This window comes from Medicago truncatula, chromosome 1, assembly GCF_003473485.1.
Source record: "Medicago truncatula cultivar Jemalong A17 chromosome 1, MtrunA17r5.0-ANR, whole genome shotgun sequence".
Classification (NCBI taxonomy): Eukaryota; Viridiplantae; Streptophyta; class Magnoliopsida; order Fabales; family Fabaceae; genus Medicago; species Medicago truncatula.
In genome coordinates this window covers 45318660-45337458 of record NC_053042.1, presented here as the reverse complement: position 1 = coordinate 45337458, position 18799 = coordinate 45318660, and the positions used below count along the sequence as shown (strand labels likewise).

The following is an 18799-nucleotide window of genomic DNA, read 5'->3' as shown; positions in this document are numbered from 1 at the left end:
CTGTTATCGCTTCTGTTCTTCTGTGACAAGAAGCTTGATTTTTGATTTCCACCGTCAGCCTCTTTCTCCTTGTTCTTCATATTTCTTTTAGGTTTCAATTTTCAATTTCCACACTGATAATCTTTCTCTTTCTCTATTTGATTTGTTTAGGGGAAAATGGGCAAATCCTATAGATTTACACTCGATTCTCCGTAGTTAAATGTTACCCACCGAATAAAATTGGTCAGTTTACAACTCCATCGTTGACAGTGGTATTGAGATCACAGAAGCTCTATGACTGCAGATGGAGTTCCAGAAACAGTTGCATGAACAGCTTCAGGTTTGAATTTATTCTTTTTGTGAATTTTCTTCTGATGTGCTCATTTGATTGTTAAAAGATTAGAAATGTGAATCGAAGACTTATAAGCAAGCTATATTTGTTGCAATTGCCATGGCTTTTAGAAAATTTTCATCTATAACTTAATGAAATTAGTGTGAATAAACTATTTATGATTTACTAGGATTATGTACTTCAACTGGTGTTGTGTTTATGAGCTTAGTGAAGAAAATCAAGGAAATTAGAATGTAACTAGCCTGTATAGGAAATTGGATTAACTAATGTAGTTAATTTTGTTTTAATTCACAAACTTTGTGGTCAAAAGCTGAATTTTTAACAACAAAAAAATACTGCAAAAAATCATCAAGATAGTGAGACATAATTGAGACAACTGAATTTTTCATGGTGGGTTTTGCAGGTTTTCACATAGTTGTGTTAACATTGGATGCTTTGCATAGTGCAACAGGGTAATTGTGTGGAAGGAGTTAACCTTGGTTACATTTTAAGCATGTTTTGCCGTTGTGTAGAGGTAGCGAGACAACTTAGATTTTGTTAGAATAACACAGAGAAAGAGCTTGTTGCACATATTGTGTACATTGAAAGTTTTTGAATAAATTGTCATTATATTGTGCATCTGTTTGGTATTTTTGTTTCTCTATTTTATATCATACTCCTCAAACTGTATTGTCTTTGATAATTATAGAACTATTACAACTTACGCTTTGCTAAAAATTCAATTGATACTTCTATTTATTTCTTCTGTTTGCAGAAGCTGAATAACACAAGAGAATCAGTTATCCCAAAGCTGTTTGCAGAAGCTGAATAGCACAAGAGAATCAATGATGCTAAAGAGAAATGATAAAATAGATAGTGTTGTTGGCCTAATATGGAATGGTATCTTGTACTTGTGTTTGGGAAAGTGCTGTCAAAAACACAATGTAACGGTATCATGGTCTAGTGCATACTTGTGTTTGTGTTGTCTCTGCTGCTCCAATGTTGATGCAGTTGTTGTCGGTTTTTAACCTTATTGCTCAACCTGCTGTTGTTGTTTCTGCTATGAGTGGTGCGTTTGCAGCTGCTGTTTTGTTTGAGGTTTCCGACGGCTTTCTTGGTTTATATAGTTTATGTTCAGCACGGCTTTTTCTTGCTGAGAGGCTGCTGTGTAGGCATTGTTCTGCTCATGTTTTTGACAGCTTCTGCGGCTTTATTTGAGATTGATCGATGTATTATTCCTATTGAGCAGAAACATTTGTCTGTCTTTTTGATTTTCAGGGTGATCCACCTATATATGGCGCCCTTTATATTGTTAATGTAATTACATAATTGTAATGTTTTTTAGAATAACTTTGTTGTAATATTTGAATATTTAATATATTGAAGAATGATACTTTCCGAAATCAAGATTCAACATGTTTTTTCTTAGAAACGGCTAAATTTATTCATGTCGAGTGTGTGCAAGAAGCACAACAAAAACTTGCGGCCACAAATAAGAAAAATACAAAGGGCTCTGATATAGCAGAAACCCCGAACCTCCACATGCTGCCGACAACACAGACACAACAAAAATAAAACGTGAAAAAAGGCAAGCCAAATGCGCGAACAGCAGAGGGCAAAGAAACAAAACAGAAAAATGAGGCTACCATATGCCTGCTAACAGAAACTCAATTTTTCTCCATATGCCTACTAACATAAACTCCATATGGCTGCTAACAGAAACTCAATTTTTCAACATGATTGATAATCTCTGATTCAAAACCAATTACATAAAAAGGACCGAAATTGAAATATATTAAAACATTCAACCAATCAGAAAGAGTGCAATGATGGAAAAATTACAAAAAGTTTAAAATGATAAATGAAGGCTAAGCAACGTTAAAGCCAAAATGAAACTAAACTAGACCAAACTGAAATATGGCACTACGACAAAACCAAGAAAAAAAGCCAACAACAGCACTTAATCAGGCTCTGCAACACAACAACCAGGCTAGCACAAAACTCCCACACCCGCTGCTCCTCCAACCTATTCTGCACAAACAGTCCCAGCACCAAACAACCTTAAAGCACAAAAAAATAACCATTTTCACTCCATCATGATGATGGATGATCATTTATATGGTGTTGTGCCTGCAAAAAGCACACATGAATGAAATAATTAGTGACTTATGTTGAAATTTGACTATATTACCAAAACAAATCATAAATCAATACCTGTAAAAGCTCTAAATATGAAACATCGTGGTTTATGCTTTGAGAATAATATGGAACCTAAAACCAATATATTTTGAATGAGTTATTTTCATATTATAGATTTATATGTGTAAATAAAATTGAAGAGTGTTGATATCTATATTCACCTTATCAACATCAAGATATTTTTGATTTGGATTGAAGGGAGCTAACATTTGTTTTACATGAATGCTCTCTTGTGTGTCGATCACATCAAGATCAATGGTCTGAGATATAGAGAACTCTTGATTTTCTTGAACTTTAGATATACTAGGCCCCTACATAAAAATAAATAAATTAGACATACATTTTGTTACTTGTAAATGAGATAAAATAAACTTGAAAATTTCAAGATTACCTCTTCTTGACTTTGATAAGTGTTATTTTTTTTGTTGCTTTTTTGTCCTTTCTTTCCAGCAAGCTTCCTTTTCACACTTTGATCAACTTTAGAAGCCTTCCTTTTTGAAGGAGGACGCCCTTTACTTCGAGTCACTGCAGGATCAAGAATTTTAGTCATCTGATTCTGAACTAAGTTATCTCCTTCAGTGATCTCTGAAAAACTTTCTTGACATGTCATCTCCAGTTTTAAGTTCTCTATTCTATCCATTACTTTCGATAAATCTTTTTCAGTATGGATACATGAAGAAGCAACTTCGTAAAAGGCATCGCAAGCTTTAGCTACACGCTGCAACTCTTCATTTTCGGATAATTGATCAAAACCACTTTTAATAAGTGTGTATCTTCGCTTAATATCCTTCCTCCATCTCGGCAATATATAACAAGAGGGCACTGACTCTGTTTTAGCTGTGAGCTTAAGAACACAAAGGATATGTCTACATAAAATACCCTTAAACTCAAATAAACAGCATGTACATCGTATTTCAAAGTCTTTCTCATTGAAGAATACCTTGAACATTATGTCTTTAACTTCATCAAATACCTTTTTACTTTCTGTAACACAGTATGTTAAGTTCATAGCCTCTATTCTCTCAAAGAAAGCATGGCAGTACATCATAGAAGCCACTTCTACTTGAAACTCTTTGAATTTTGCGTTGGTATATGCCTTTTGAAATTGAGATTCAAATCCAAAATGACTTATACAAGCAATAATTCTATTGAATGAACTAAAATCAGCCATATTTTCCTTTTCAATTTTATCTTTCAATGCATTATCATATTGTTCAACAAATTGCTTCAATGATGTCTTTGAGTTCACATATCCATCAAAAAATGCGTTCATACTTTCACTTCGTTGTGTAGTTGACATTCCAGCCCAAAATGTGTCTCTCAAATATACAGGAACCCAACGATGACGCTCATCAAACAACCCTTTCAACCATTCATTATCATGAAGTTCATAACATTCAATCATTTTTTCCCACTTCTCCATGAAATCACTTATGCTCAAAGAATCATACACCGCATCATGCAAAAGTATTTTGATAGACTCATAGTTAGAGAGTCTACTCAATTTTTCTGGAACCTTTTTCATTATATGCCACAAGCACCACCGATGGCGAGCTTTTGGGAAGACGTCCTCAACTGCATTTTTCATTGCTCTATCTTGGTCAGTAATTATGGCTTGTGGTGCACGCCCACGCATACATTCTAACCAAGTAGTGAACAACCAAGAAAAAGTTATAGAATCCTCCTTCGACAATAGGGCGCAACCTAACAGAATTGACTGACCATGATGATTTACTCCAACAAAAGGAGCAAAAGGCATGTCATATTTATTTGTTAAGTAAGTGGTGTCAAAGGTTATTACTTCACCAAAATACTCATAAGCAGCCCTGCATCTCGCATCTGCCCAAAAAACATTTCGTAAACGACTTGTGTCATCCACATCCATTACATAATAAAATTCACTATTTCTTCTTTGCATTCTAACAAAATAATTTTGAATGGCTTCAGCATCTCCTGTCCCAAGTCGAAGCCGCCTCACTTTGTCTATGTAGTTTCTAGCATCTTTTTCCCCGAATGTAAGGTTATCATATCCACTTGCTTCAACAACCATAGACCGAAAATTTCTACTTACATTAATCCCAGCTTGGTCATTAACCTCCAATCTCCTTTTTATACTAGGGTCTATATTCTTGTTGCATCTAAAATATCTTGATTTGCTTGGACTTATTAAGTCATGATTATGCTCAAGAGCAACCTTAGAAATAGCAATTGTTCCATCTGAAGACACACATACATTTATTCTAGCCATACAGTGTGTTTTCATGCTAGGATTTGGCTTTAAAATATTTTTGGACTTACTCGCATAGCTTCTTGCACGGTTACACCCTAGAGTAAAATACTTTTTTCCATCATCTCCATTTTTTGTACTGATTTTGCTAACTCCAAAACCTATACATCTAGCATAATTCTTGTAATATTTGTCAACTTCTTCTGTAGAATTAAATTTCATGCCAACCTTAGGTTCATCATCTTCATTTTCTGTTAAATTAAACTGACAATTTTCATTTATGTGATTACTCTCTTCTTCTTCTTCACAAGATGTAAATCTTTTCTCCACTAATACAACAAATTTTTAAAAAAAGAAACTTAAATTAATCAACGTAATTAAAAGTAAAGGCAACAGAGTTAATTCTAAAACAATAAATAAATAGATCATAGACTTACTATTGTCTCTTGAACTGGATGCTAAATTAGGGAAAATCATATTTCAATTGATGGTTGAGGCTAGAGTAGCAATGCTGATAAACAGAGGCAGTAGCAGGTTGATATGCAGAGATAGTAGTGCGATGACAACCACAACGAGAATGACGACAACAATTGCGGAACAGAGACAACAAGGTTATGGAGAAGGAAGTTTGAAAACGGCGGTGAATGTTGGTAACGGTGAGTTTGTGTTGTTGAACAAAATCAGAACATAAGGTTATGGAGAAGAAAGTGTGTGCCGTGATTGTCTCTGCCATATATTTGTTTATTTATTCATTTTAATGTTAATATCAAAAAAATAATATAAAAAGGAAATTGGATGGTGGGGTCAGCCATTCTCTCGTGTAATTCGTGTGGTGCTTGTCGCACCATATAGCACAACTGTAAATAATTAAAGATGATGGAGTATAAATTTGTGTCAATGGCGTCACGAGAAACTAACGAAACATGAACATCGCTGCTTTTGTTGGAGTTTCACTATTTTTGGACTTTCCATTAATAATATAGTGTCGGTTCTTGACAAAGGAAACTTCCATGAAAAATCTTCAAACTCAATTTTTAAAATTACCCCAACCCATTTCCGTAGTGTTTTTTTTTTAAATAAATGTATCCTCACTTACTATCCCTTTTTTTTTTCCTGCTTGTTATCTTGCGTTTCCACAAAATAAAAAATATTTAAATTTTATTAATTATAAAGTTAAATTTAGTACTATTTTTTTATTGAGTTTTTTCTTTGATGAGTTGAGTTAGTTATTCAAATAAGAATTTAGATTATTTAAAATACTTTATTAAAAATATATATATATAAGGAAACGTGGACCCAGGGGCGTCCCTGAGGGGGTGCAAACAGCTCAAACGAGCTGGGCCTCCCTCAAGGATGGGCATCAAGAGTGGGGGTTCCTCATGATTGATTTTGGTGTTAGGTGGGGGTTCCTCATGTATACGGTAGTCATTTTCACTTCTGGATGTACTGCATATATACGATACTTTGTATTTATCTTTTAAAAAATATAAATAGAACATCGCTCTTTTAAAAAAAATACGTTTTGATTTTATCACTGACCTCTTTTCATTCCCAGAGCCGAGCTTCCGAATAGCCATTAGATATAGCTATGAGTTGCGGATGTATCTAAATTTATGTACATCGCCATTAATATAATAGTTTGATCGAAGAAATTCAATGGTGAAATCAAATCTCTTATTTATCAGATTAATCCAAAATTATTACTTATTAAATAATTTTAAATGCACGCACGTATAATAAACTTTTAAAAATGATAAGCAAATATCGTATGTTAGATTACATAGGAAGAATTTTGGATTTATCTAAAATCATGTGTGCATTGTCATTAAGATAATATGATAATAATCTATTCTCTTCATTTGTTAAAATTTATATGGATTCAACCAAGTTGCTTAGACTCTAGTGGCAATGAGCTCCTTCCAAGGACGTATCTGAGGAATACGGGTTCGATTTCCAGGGGGATTAACACTTGACCAGTGTGTATGCCTCTACGCACGAATCAGATTAGTCGCTCACCTTTGATGGATCGGAAACTGATGCGAAAGCCAAAAAATATGGGTCACATGAATTTTATTCAATAGAAGAGATTGAATTAAAAAATAAATGTTAGATACTAGCATTTTTCATTTAGTTTTGAGAAGTGAGCATTAAAGTAAATAACAAAGCATATTGCTATAAAACATCCATGAATGTGTGATTTAGCACAAAACACCTATATGATAAAGACAAAAATCATTTCTCTTTAATATGTATTTATTATCAATAAAGAGAGTGAAATGATTTTTTTGTCTTTATCACGTAGGTGTTGAGTGCTAAATCACACCTTCATGAATGTTTTATAGCAATACCCAATAACAAAATAGCTATAGATGTCTCGTTTGACTAAGTTAGTCGAGACTTATCATGTTTGATGTAGATTCAAATTTTAGGCTCCGTAAATTTATTTTTTTTATTTTTTTTTCAAGTCTAGCGTCATTTTTATTTTAAAACCAATTACTATTTAATTGACATTAAACATAGGACGACACTTCACCAATTGGACTATCATTCATCTAATCCATCACATCCTTTCCAATTATGGAGACAATAAAATACCTCAACCCTTCCAACTTCCACACATAAAGTTTTGTGGTACTACTATCAAAATTTCCCTACCAACACCTACCTATTAGAATTTTCATTAATACTCCAAACACAAGCAAAAATGGAGGAAGGGTTAGATAAAGATGATGGTTTGAGATCAATAAGCAGCCTAAGGATGAACATTGGATCTTCAAGTAGTAGAAGTTGGACATCAACAAGTGTTCCAGCTGAAGTATGGAGTGGTGATCAAGTGTTTGAGAGGAAGAATAAGAAGGAAGATATTGATGATGAAGAAGAGCTCAAGTGGGCAGCCATAGAGAGGCTTCCTACTTTTGAAAGGCTAAGGAAAAGCATTGTGAAACAAGCTATAGATAGTGGGAGATTTAGTTATGAAGAGGTTGATATATCCAAGCTTGGTATTCATGATAAGAATAAACTCATGGATGGTATACTAAGAACTATTGAAGAAGATAATGAAAAGTTTCTCCTTAAGATGAGGGAGAGGATTCATAGGTTTTTCATTCTCTTTCCTAATTTCTCTTATAATATATCTTCTAAACAACAATTTTTATTTTATCTCGTTCATTAACAATATAGATTAATTTCAATGTTTTTCATATGTTTAAGACTATATATTTTTTATATATCAATCATGAATCATGTATTGTAGTAATATAGAAGATTTAATTTTAATTTTAATTTGGATTGTATAATATATGTGTACGGATATGATCTTTAAATATTTTAGTTTGGATTCAGGGTTGATATAGATATACCAAAAGTTGAAGTGAGATTTGAGAACTTGTTTGTTGAAGGAGATGCATTTAATGGAAGCAGAGCATTACCAACACTTGTAAATTCCACCATGAATGCGATTGAGGTATTACTAACTCTCTTTTTTGTCAGCTAACTACTCAATGGGAGGTGGTCACCTTACACCATTCCAATTATAGTACTGTGTTTGTCTTTTTTGACCCATCCTAGCTACTCTCTCTATAAAAATAATACTACTACTTTTTTTTTATTTTTTATTTAGATTTAATATTGTAAAATTTATTGATTAAATAGTTAAAATTAATTTATGCATAGTTTAAGATTTATGTTACTTATGCCATCCACTAAAAAAATAGTCAAGGCTTCATTGAAAAAATATGAGGGGAAATCATAATTTCATTACAATATTTTCTTATTTTTCTCTTACCATTTTTCCTGAAATCATAGGAGCTATTCTTATATAGGTTTCAATTCATATTCAATTATTACTGATAAACAGTGGAAGAGGCAGCAAAGTCAGATGTATCAGGCTCAGTGGACTAATAATAGCCAAACACTCAAACTTATCCCTCTCCTCTACAATCTTCCCTAATTGGAAACGAATTAATAATGAAAAAGAAATTACTTGACATATTTTTACTTTCTATCATTGCAGTAATCTTGAATTTATACAAAGATATGAATTTTATGAAATCAAAATAATATAATTTGTACTCCCTCCAAATTTAAACAAAAATGAGTCAAAAAAAACAAGTATTTGAACCAAATTTTGAACAAATACATTAATTTTGTAACAGAAGACTATCTTAACTGAAACTATTTTTAACTAAATTTTAGTTATCTCTTGATTGAATATTATATTACAAAGTATTCTTATATCAAATATCAAAAGATTAAAACAAAAAAGTATTAAATGAAATTAAATTGGTCATGTATCATCCCATTACCTTTCCAACCACTAGATTTAATAATTCTCCTTAACTTAGTTGTTGTCCATGCAATTGTCAAAAAAGTATTGTACCATAACGATATTTTCTCTGTTCATGGTTTATGGAAAAAAAAACAGGGAGTACTTGGAGCAATCAAGCTTCTACCTTCAAAGAAAAGTGTCATCAAAATCCTAAAAGGTGTTAGTGGAATTGTCAGGCCAGCAAGGTAATTGATGGGGCCATATTTATTAATGTTTATTTTTTGGTGAATAGTACTCCATAGTATTTATTAATGTGGTTGCATTACACAGTACACTTTTTAATTTAACAAAATTGGTGAACCAGAAAATACACATTGATATGTTGAATGTTTGTTTTTGGTTAATTAAGACATATGAGTTTGTCTGATGGCGTGGAGTTTGAATTTTAGAATGTGCTCTTCTTATAGTTTTAAACGAGGTTTTATTAGGGGTGTTCGTGGATTGTATTGGAAAGAAAAATAATTTGATTCAATTTTTTCAATTTTGTTATTTGTTTTTTAAAATCCAACCTGATTAAAAAAAATTGGTTTGGATTGGTTTTCTATTTTCATTATTGTATTTTTTTTTTCATTTTTTTTTAAAAAATATATTATTTTATGACATTCATAAAAAGGTAAGGTTACAAAAAAGATGAATAAATGTAAAATAAAAGCAACAAAAACAAATAAAATAGTAGATTAACGAAAATAGTTACATAATCGTATATTAATAATATTTCTTAAGAGAATGAAAAAAAATTCAATACTATTAAAAAAATAAGTCTAGAAAATAGTTACGTGATCATAAATTAAAGAAACATTTGTCATCGTGAGTTTAACTCAGTTGGTCCAGGGTTCAAACCCCGACCACCACAAAAAAAATAAAATTAAAGAAACATTCATAAATAAAGAAATTCATATAATAATATATATATACAAGTATAAGTATTTTGGTTTAGATTTGATCGATTTATACTATGAAAACCGAAAACCAATCAAATCCACTTAAAATTGCGGTTCTTTTTTCGATTTTCGGTTTTGAGTTTTTGGTGTTATTTGGTTTTTTGTTTTTCGGTTCGGTTATTGCAGTTTACACGGTGATACTTTAATTGATCATGTGGCCGGTTATTCACCGGAAACTTTCTCTCTTCCTCTTTCAAAGAATTTTCTTCGGTTCTCTAAATTGTTCCTTAACACTTTGTTGGATGAGAAAAGTCTTGAAAGAGTCTATTTTGATTGATTGAGATGAAAATGAAAAGGGACAAAAAAGAATCACGTGAATTTTTGAAAACTACTGAAGTCTATATTGTTTGTATTAGTAGTAGTTTACTTACTAGGGTGCGCAAAAGACTATTTATTACGATATTTTTGCCACATTTCAATTTTGTTTGAGATATTTATGTTATTTTATTAAAAAAAACTTTTCTAAACTAAACACAATATATATTTTTTTTGGGTGTTGACTAGAAAACTAACATGAGGTTGACTTTACTTACCATAAAAGAAAAAAGATTATATAAATGCTATCAAAGTCCAAATAAAAAATTTCAGTTGTTCACTATGGTTGAACACTTGAGCTTCAAAATTTTATTTTCTTTTTCTTTTGGATAATGTATTTTTCTATGATTGACATGTGAAAAATGTTCATTTCACCCCTTGAGCTTTTGATTGATAAATAAAGAAGTTGCTTAAGAATAGTATGTGACATGTGAGATGTGGAAAGAGAGAATAAAACTAGTATGGGATCCACACATTTTTGGGGTTTTGTCCAAATTGAGGGTGAATATTTCTATTTGAGCCCTAGCACTTCAATCATAATCAAATTGTCTGGAAGGGGCATATATATTTTTGTTGTTTGGAAGATGTTATTTGGACAAAAAACAAGTTGACATGTATGTCAGACGTCACTTTTTCTTTACGTGCATGTTGGACATAATTTTTTAAATATTTTATAAGAGATTGAATCTTATTAAGCTATCATTTGTGGTCATCGTATGAAAATGAAATACATATCGAGCTAATGCATTTTTTTTGTTCATCATCATACAAAGTAAATTGAAACCGCATATTTATATGGTGTTTGATGTAAAAACTTGTGTCCAAAAATCATTTATGTTGTTTTTTTAAGGTTTTTAGTCTCTACCATCATATAAATAAATAAAATAAAATAAAAGTCTCTAAAATGGATGATCTAGTTGATTGTGTATGTCAATGCATAATTTTTTGACATTAATTTCTTTAATTATCTGTTGACGAAAATATTTTTATTTCTCTTTGGTTTCTGTTACACCTAAATAATAGGTTCTATTTATTTTCTTTCTTCATAATTTCTTCTCCATACTACCAAACAATATTTACAAGATATAATAGCATTGCTTACTTTTATATTTCTTCTGATATTTATCTTTCTCAAACACTGAGCAGAGTGACATTGCTATTGGGACCTCCTGGATCAGGAAAAACTACACTGCTGCAGGCACTTGCTGCTAAACTGGACAGAGATTTAAGGGTTGGTTGGCATTCTGTTTCTCCATTTCAAGTTTCTTACAAACAATGCAATCATATTTTCATATCATTTTAAGATTCATGGATTTAAATAATGCTTGAGGACATTTATTTATACACATTAACCAATCAAAAAGTTAAAGTTGTTTGTATTAACATATAACTAAAAGGAACAATGTGCTGATATAAGAATTATTCATCATAAAACATAATGCTTCACATTTTAAGGAATGTGGTAAACCATTGACTGTGATTGGCCTTCTATAATAGGTATCAGGAAGAGTCACTTACTGTGGTCATGAGTTATCAGAATTTGTTCCTCAAAGAACATGTGCATATATTAGTCAACATAATCTTCATCATGGAGAGATGACAGTAAGAGAGACTTTGGATTTTTCGGGACGATGCTTGGGAGTTGGAACAAGGCATGACCTACTTGTCGAAACAACAAGGAGAGAAAAGCAAGCAGGAATCAAACCTGATCCAGATATAGATGCATTCATGAAAGCCACAGCAATGAGAGGTCAAGAAACAAGTTTGATCACAGATTATGTTCTTAAGGTTTGATGCCTTTGTTTCTATTTGATTACCATACTTTCATTCAGCATTATAATATTTATTGATGTCTGATATGAATGAAAATGGATTCAGATTCTTGGATTGGAAATGTGTGCTGATACTATGGTGGGAGATGAGATGAGAAGGGGAATATCCGGGGGAGAAAAAAAGCGGTTAACTACGGGTATGTTACTAACGACAAAACGTTATGATCTGTTTGGTTTAAGAAAACGTTTTCTGTTTTCACTTTTAATTGTAAATTGTCCATGTTTAATTATATTTTCAAAGATTTGTACAAGATACAGTGAAAACAGTCAATTTAAACATTTTCTAAAAAAACTAATTTAACCTTAGGCCTTGTTTGTATAAATGGCTTAATTAAGCACGCAGGTTATCATATACGTGTTTATATATAGGCTATTTCTATAATGTTTTCAAGTAAGTTGTTTTCATAAGCAATCTGAAGAATTTAAGGAAATAAGTGGAAAACTGGTTATGAACAAGTCTTTCAAAAGCTCTTCTTTGTCCAATTTTCTCAAGCAGTGTCAGTGTAAAATGCAGGTGAGATGCTGGTAGGACCTGCAAAAGTTTTCTTAATGGATGAGATCTCGACCGGTCTAGATAGTTCTACAACCTTCCAAATAGTCAGATTCTTGAGACAGCTAGTTCATATCATGGATGTTACAATGATAATCTCTCTTTTACAACCTGCACCAGAAACATTTGATCTTTTTGATGACATAATCTTACTTTCAGAAGGTCAGATTGTCTACCAAGGTCCTCGCGAACACGTTCTCAATTTTTTTGAGAGCGTTGGATTCAAATGCCCGGAAAGGAAAGGAGTTGCAGATTTCTTACAAGAGGTTACTTCTAGAAAGGATCAAGAGCAGTACTGGTTCATAAGGGACAAAACATACCATTATATCAGCGTTCCCGAGTTTGTAACTCACTTCAACAATTATAGCATTGGACAACAGCTTTCTGAAGAGCTAGGTGTTCCTTATGACCGTGCGAAAACTCATCCTGCTGCATTGGTTAAGGATAAATTTGGAATCTCAAAACTAGAACTCTTCAAGGCATGTTTTGCAAGAGAGTGGCTACTGACAAAGCGTAGCGCTTTTATATATATATTTAAGACTACTCAGATCATGATCATGTCTTTGATTGCTATGACAGTGTTTTTTAGAACAGAAATGAAATATGGTCATCTTGAAGATGGGAGAAAATTTTATGGTGCATTATTCTTCAGTTTGATTAATATAATGTTCAATGGAATGGCTGAGCTTGCAATGACTATTTTTAGACTTCCTGTTTTCTTCAAGCAGAGAGATTTGTTATTTTATCCTGCTTGGGCTTTTGCACTTCCCATATGGATCCTTAGAATCCCTCTCTCTTTTCTGGAGTCAGGATTATGGGTTGTCCTTACTTATTATACCATAGGGTTTGCTCCAGCTGCAAGTAGGTATGAAAATTCACAATTTTTGTTGAATTGGTTGATACACTTTTATAGTTTCTTTGTTTTATGTCGACTTGCCAGTAGCGAGAATTATCTGATTCAAGACTGATTTTGTACAACTGTAACAGATTTTTTCGTCAGTTATTAGCATTCTTCTGCGTTCATCAAATGGGTCTATCTCTGTTCCGATTCATTGCTGCTCTTGGAAGAACAATGGTTGTAGCAAGTACATTTGGCACCTTTATGCTGCTACTTGTTTTCTTACTTGGTGGCTTCATTATCGCCAGAGGTGAGCATTATTTATTCTTTTGCACCTAATAAACTTCATCAGTCAAATTAAATATGCATGACAAAAAACAAGGTATAGAACAATGGCTCAAGCAACTTTAATAATGTCCTTTACAGATGACATTGAACCATGGATGATATGGGGCTATTATGCTTCTCCTATGATGTATGGTCAGAATGCTATTGCCATCAATGAGTTCCTTGACAAAAGATGGAGTGCAGTAAGATCCTTAACATATGAAAAAAAACTCTAGGATTTCATCATATGATATTAATTTTGATGCATTAGTGTGAAACTTTTTATACTGACTTTTAAGATAGATATGATTAAAGTCAAATATATTCAATGATGCTTTACAGCCAAATTTAGATCCAAGAATTCCTGAACCTACAGTTGGGAAGGCTCTTCTCAAGGCTAGAAGCATGTTTACAGAAGATTATTGGTACTGGATTTGTATTGGTGCTCTCTTAGGCTTTTCACTGCTCTTCAACATTTGTTTTATCATCGCCCTCACATTTTTGAATCGTAAGTCTCCATACTGCTTATTTCTGATTCTGTTTCTGCTATAAAACCATCTCTAACAAGGTCTAAAAGTTAAATTGCAGCATTTGGAGATTCTAAATCCATTGCTCTAGAAGAGGAAAATGAGAAAAAGGAAGCAACAAATGAGAGTTATGCTTCAAAATCTAAATTGTTGGAAAGTAATTACACCTTACCCTTTTCTTTTTTGTCAAATGTGTAAAAAGATTTTTGTTTTTAGGAACTAAATGTCAGTTTGATTGGAAGAGATGTTTTTACAAAAGGGGCACAGTATTTTCATTTTGTCTCATATATTCTTAAATTTGAACAATGAATGGTAAAAACAGCCTTTTCTTTATTTTTTACTTTTCATGTACAAATATTTGAATATAGAAAACATAAGGAAAACAAAGTGACAGTTTCATATTTGTAGTAAAATAAGAAACGTTTTGTAAAACCAAACAGCCCTGAACTTCTTTCTGGTAAGGTACTAACATGTCAACTAACTTACTCCTGGAATATAACTATTATATATCATAGCAAGCTGCGAGATAAATACTTGATTCATTCTTCGATCAAGCTGGTTTCATAAGAATGCGTATTTTTGTCCTGCGTAGTTTGAAATGATTATTCTATTCACGCACTCCTAGGATTTGTGGTGTTTTTAATATTCACACCAAGTATCTGTTAGCATAATATACTTCATGTTCAAATCCAAACTAATAAAATAAAATGATTATATGCAGGCATTGAAATGGCAGAAAGAAATACCTTAGAGAGTCCAATTCTCAAAGCAGACACTGCAACAACCAAGAGGGGGATGGTGTTACCTTTCAGGCCACAATCACTTGCATTTGATCGCGTAAATTACTACATCAATATGCCAGCCGTAAGTTCTGCGCTCTCTACCTTCATTTTAATCATCTCCAATTATAATGCACTTCAGCATTGTTTTTCACTGCTCTATATTCCTACTAGTGAGAAATATCTTTTTGGTTATCCACTTTCACCTTTTACACTATTCCTCTTGTTGCCTTTATGATGTCTTAATGGTGTTTTCATTTCAGGAAATGAAAAAACAAGGAATTGAAGAGGGTAGACTCCAATTACTAAGAGATGTAAGTGGTGCTTTCAGGCCTGGAGTACTAACGGCATTAGTTGGTGTAACTGGTGCTGGAAAAACCACACTAATGGATGTTCTTGCTGGAAGAAAAACTGGTGGTTATATTGAAGGGAGCATTAGCGTATCTGGTTATCCAAAGAACCAAGCAACTTTTGCACGAATCAGTGGATACTGTGAACAAAACGATATTCACTCTCCAAATCTTACAGTCTATGAATCTATTGTTTTTTCAGCTTGGCTACGTCTCAGTAAGGAGGTCAACAAAGAAACACAGAAGGTGTGCTGTATTTTAATCGACTCTTACATATATCTAACTCCAGACCTAAACCCCCTCGTGAACTTTTTTTGCAGCATGCTTTATTCAGTAAAATATGTAGCCAAATAGTCCCCACCGATGTAACTTTACGAACAGATTAATTCTTAACCATCCTCTCTTACTACAGATGTTTGTTGAGGAAGTTATGAAGCTTGTTGAGCTACAACCAGTGAGGAATTTTTTAGTAGGCCTTCCTGGCATAGATGGTTTATCAACAGAACAAAGAAAGAGACTCACCATTGCTGTAGAATTGGTTGCCAATCCTTCAATCATCTTTATGGATGAGCCTACATCAGGCCTTGATGCCAGAGCTGCAGCAATTGTTATGCGTACTGTCAGAAATACAGCGGATACAGGGAGAACTGTGGTCTGCACAATTCACCAACCAAGCATTGATATATTTGAATCTTTTGATGAGGTATAAATTCTCAAAATTTGAGAGATGGGCTTTTACTTATACGAGTTATGAAAAAAAAATAACGCTCTCTCAACACCGTCTTTCATTCAGCTGCTTTTGATGAAGAGAGGAGGACAAATAATATACAGTGGTCCCCTTGGACAACAATCTCAGAAGCTTATTAAGTACTTTGAGGTGAGTATGACTTCGGCACTGCAAAATATAAAAAAATTCTCAAATTTTATAAATTTATAAACTATGTGAACCTTTCGCAGGCTATTCCAGGAATACCTAGGATTAAAGATGGACATAATCCTGCCACATGGATGTTGGAGATCAGTTCTCCAATAGTTGAGTCTCAGCTTAGTGTAGACTTTGCAGATTTGTATATTAAGTCAGAATTGTATCAGTTAAGTTTAAGTTGAAGTTGCATTCCCATATGACTACCTTCGTTCCAAAAAAAAAGATTGTTAAGCACCAGTGTTCCTTTTTTCAATCTTATTAGACACATTTCTGATATAAGCTCTTTTCAGGACGAATGAAGAACTTATTAAAGAGCTAAGTGCACCAGTACCAGGAACAAAAGATATTAATTTCGCTACTAAACACTCCCGTTCTTTTATTACTCAATGCAAAGGTTGCTTCTGGAAACAGCGATGGTCCTACTGGAGGAATCCTCAATATAACGCCACCCGGTTCTTTATGTCACTAACTGTAGGTGTCATTTTTGGACTCGTTTTCTGGAACAAAGGAGATAAAATGTAAGTCCACATGTTCGCCAAGTTCGTATTGTACTTCAAAATACAATTAGCTGTTAAATTCTAACCTTTGATATGAAAACACATGAATCAAGTATGATCAAGAATAGCATATGTTCCTAGTTGGACAGTAACAGAACAACTTAAAGCTATGTTCACATAGGATGACGCTCTCTATTGAGGTCATAAATTGAATGAAAAATAAGTAGGAGTCATCAATATCTTGTCAAATAATTATTAACCAACGTTATCATAAAATTGCTGAACCATCTAGAAGAGCTCTTGTTGATCTCTATTTTGTTGTTGAAAAAGACAACAATATATTTATCAACATCCTCAAAAAGGGGGAAAGATGATTAATTTCATGCTCACGAAATGTGAATTAGGTGATGACAAATTATTTTTTCGGCTGCAGACACAAGGAACAGGATCTTTTGAATTTAACAGGAGCTATGTATTCAGCTATTTTATTTCTTGGAGCCACCAACACTTCCTCGGTTCAACCTGTCGTAGCAGTAGAAAGAACAGTCTTCTACCGTGAAAGAGCCGCCGGAATGTACTCAGCTCTCCCTTATGCAATTGCTCAGGTAAACGAAGCTGATCCTTTCACACACACGAAAACAGGAAGGAAAAAAAAAACACCAGTTAATTGAATTTCCAATAACTAAGCAAACTTACGAAATCTACAAGGATTGACTTGCAGGTAGCAATAGAATGTATATACGTTGCAATCCAAACACTAGCGTATACCCTTATCCTTTACTCAATGATGGGGTTCCCTTGGCAAGCTGACAAGTTCATCTGGTTCTACTACTTTATATTCATGTCCTTTGTCTACTTCACACTTTATGGAATGATGACTGTGGCTCTGACACCGAACTACCAAATTGCTGCAATTGTTATGTCCTTCTTTCTAATGTTCTGGAACATATTCTCAGGTTTCGTGATCCCCAAATCGGTATGTTTAACAAAAAATGATCAAATATATTTATAGTCCATGAGTGTTAAAACAAGCTTCACATTAGTATGCATGAGTTAAGGAATATAGTCTAGGCCGGCCCAACATGTTTAGAGGCCTAAAACCCCAAAATTTTGAGGCCTAAAGCCCTAACCTGGGCCGGCTCTGAATATAGTTTTCACATTATTAAGCACATGTATTGTTGAAATCTTTCTGCAATCCATTCCATATTTCTAGGTTGATAACTAGGAATCTTCACAAAGAAGTTGATATCATAGTTCTTAATATCCTTTTCTCTTATCATAATTCATTGATTATGTAACTGCTGCTCACACTTTTGCAGCAAATTCCAATATGGTGGAGATGGTATTATTGGGCGTGTCCGACTGCTTGGACCGTATATGGTCTACTGACATCACAGTTGGGTGACAAAGAGACTCTAATTGAGGTACCTGGAGCTGGAACAATATCAGTAAAAGCATACCTCAAGAAAGAGATGGGCTTTGAATATGACTTCCTTGGAGCTGTTGCTGTGGCTCACGTTGCTTTTGTAGTTATGTTTCTTTTTGTATTTGCTTATGGCATCAAAGTCTTTAATTTCCAGAAGAGGTAAATAATACAGAATGAAAAACAGAAAGAGCCAATAGAAATGAAGAACAAATGAAAGAGAGATATTTAAACTTAAAGATTTCTGTATCATAAATAGCTTGAATAAACAAATATATTTTTGGCTTTCATTACCTCTTTCATTTGCAGTCCGGGATTTTTCGCTTGCATCTACTTATTGATTAATGGTCATATTATATCAGCTTGGCACTAATATGTTTTCCAAATTATCCCATTTGAAATGGTAATGATTCATAAGAATGTTTTGCAATT

The 18799-nt window shown here is 33.1% G+C and overlaps 2 protein-coding genes and 1 long non-coding RNA gene across 3 annotated transcripts; 2 read left to right on the top strand and 1 right to left on the bottom strand.

Annotated features, from left to right (window-relative positions):
* Positions 1-5: 5 nt before the first annotated feature.
* On the top strand, positions 6-1310 carry LOC112421401 (uncharacterized). Its single transcript, XR_005643847.1, has 3 exons — positions 6-53; positions 151-319; positions 1086-1310. It is a non-coding gene; the product is annotated as an uncharacterized lncRNA (long non-coding RNA).
* A 1094-nt stretch (positions 1311-2404) lies between these two features.
* On the bottom strand, positions 2405-5790 carry LOC112418641 (protein FAR-RED IMPAIRED RESPONSE 1-like). Its single transcript, XM_024775088.2, has 6 exons — positions 5781-5790; positions 4808-4987; positions 2901-4726; positions 2671-2820; positions 2525-2581; positions 2405-2440 (listed from the first exon to the last, which is right to left on the bottom strand). The coding sequence occupies exons 1-6, from the start codon at positions 5788-5790 to the stop codon at positions 2405-2407; spliced, it is 2259 nt and encodes a 752-aa protein (XP_024630856.2).
* A 1471-nt stretch (positions 5791-7261) lies between these two features.
* Positions 7262-18660, top strand: LOC25485828 (pleiotropic drug resistance protein 2). Its single transcript, XM_013613948.3, has 20 exons — positions 7262-7832; positions 8079-8199; positions 9160-9248; positions 11466-11550; positions 11817-12107; positions 12198-12288; positions 12666-13566; positions 13689-13849; positions 13966-14069; positions 14209-14374; positions 14455-14550; positions 15115-15257; positions 15436-15768; positions 15935-16225; positions 16316-16399; positions 16480-16613; positions 16738-16965; positions 17378-17549; positions 17666-17920; positions 18264-18660. Exons 1-20 carry the CDS (start codon positions 7441-7443, stop codon positions 18531-18533), a joined length of 4407 nt encoding a protein of 1468 aa, XP_013469402.1. The 5' UTR covers positions 7262-7440; the 3' UTR covers positions 18534-18660.
* The last annotated feature ends 139 nt before the right edge of the window (positions 18661-18799 follow it).

Coding starts and splice junctions, on each gene's coding strand:
- LOC112418641 (XM_024775088.2), bottom strand. Junction 4,727..4,807: donor CCGTGCAAGAAGCTATGCGA/GTAAGTCCAAAA, acceptor GTGTGTCTTCAG/ATGGAACAATTGCTATTTCT. Junction 2,441..2,524: donor CATATTTAGAGCTTTTACAG/GTATTGATTTAT, acceptor TGCTTTTTGCAG/GCACAACACCATATAAATGA.
- LOC25485828 (XM_013613948.3), top strand. CDS start 7,441: ATGGAGGAAGGGTTAGATAAAGATGATGGTTTGAGATCAATAAGCAGC. Junction 12,108..12,197: donor TCACAGATTATGTTCTTAAG/GTTTGATGCCTT, acceptor AAATGGATTCAG/ATTCTTGGATTGGAAATGTG. Junction 16,400..16,479: donor AGCTTATTAAGTACTTTGAG/GTGAGTATGACT, acceptor AACCTTTCGCAG/GCTATTCCAGGAATACCTAG.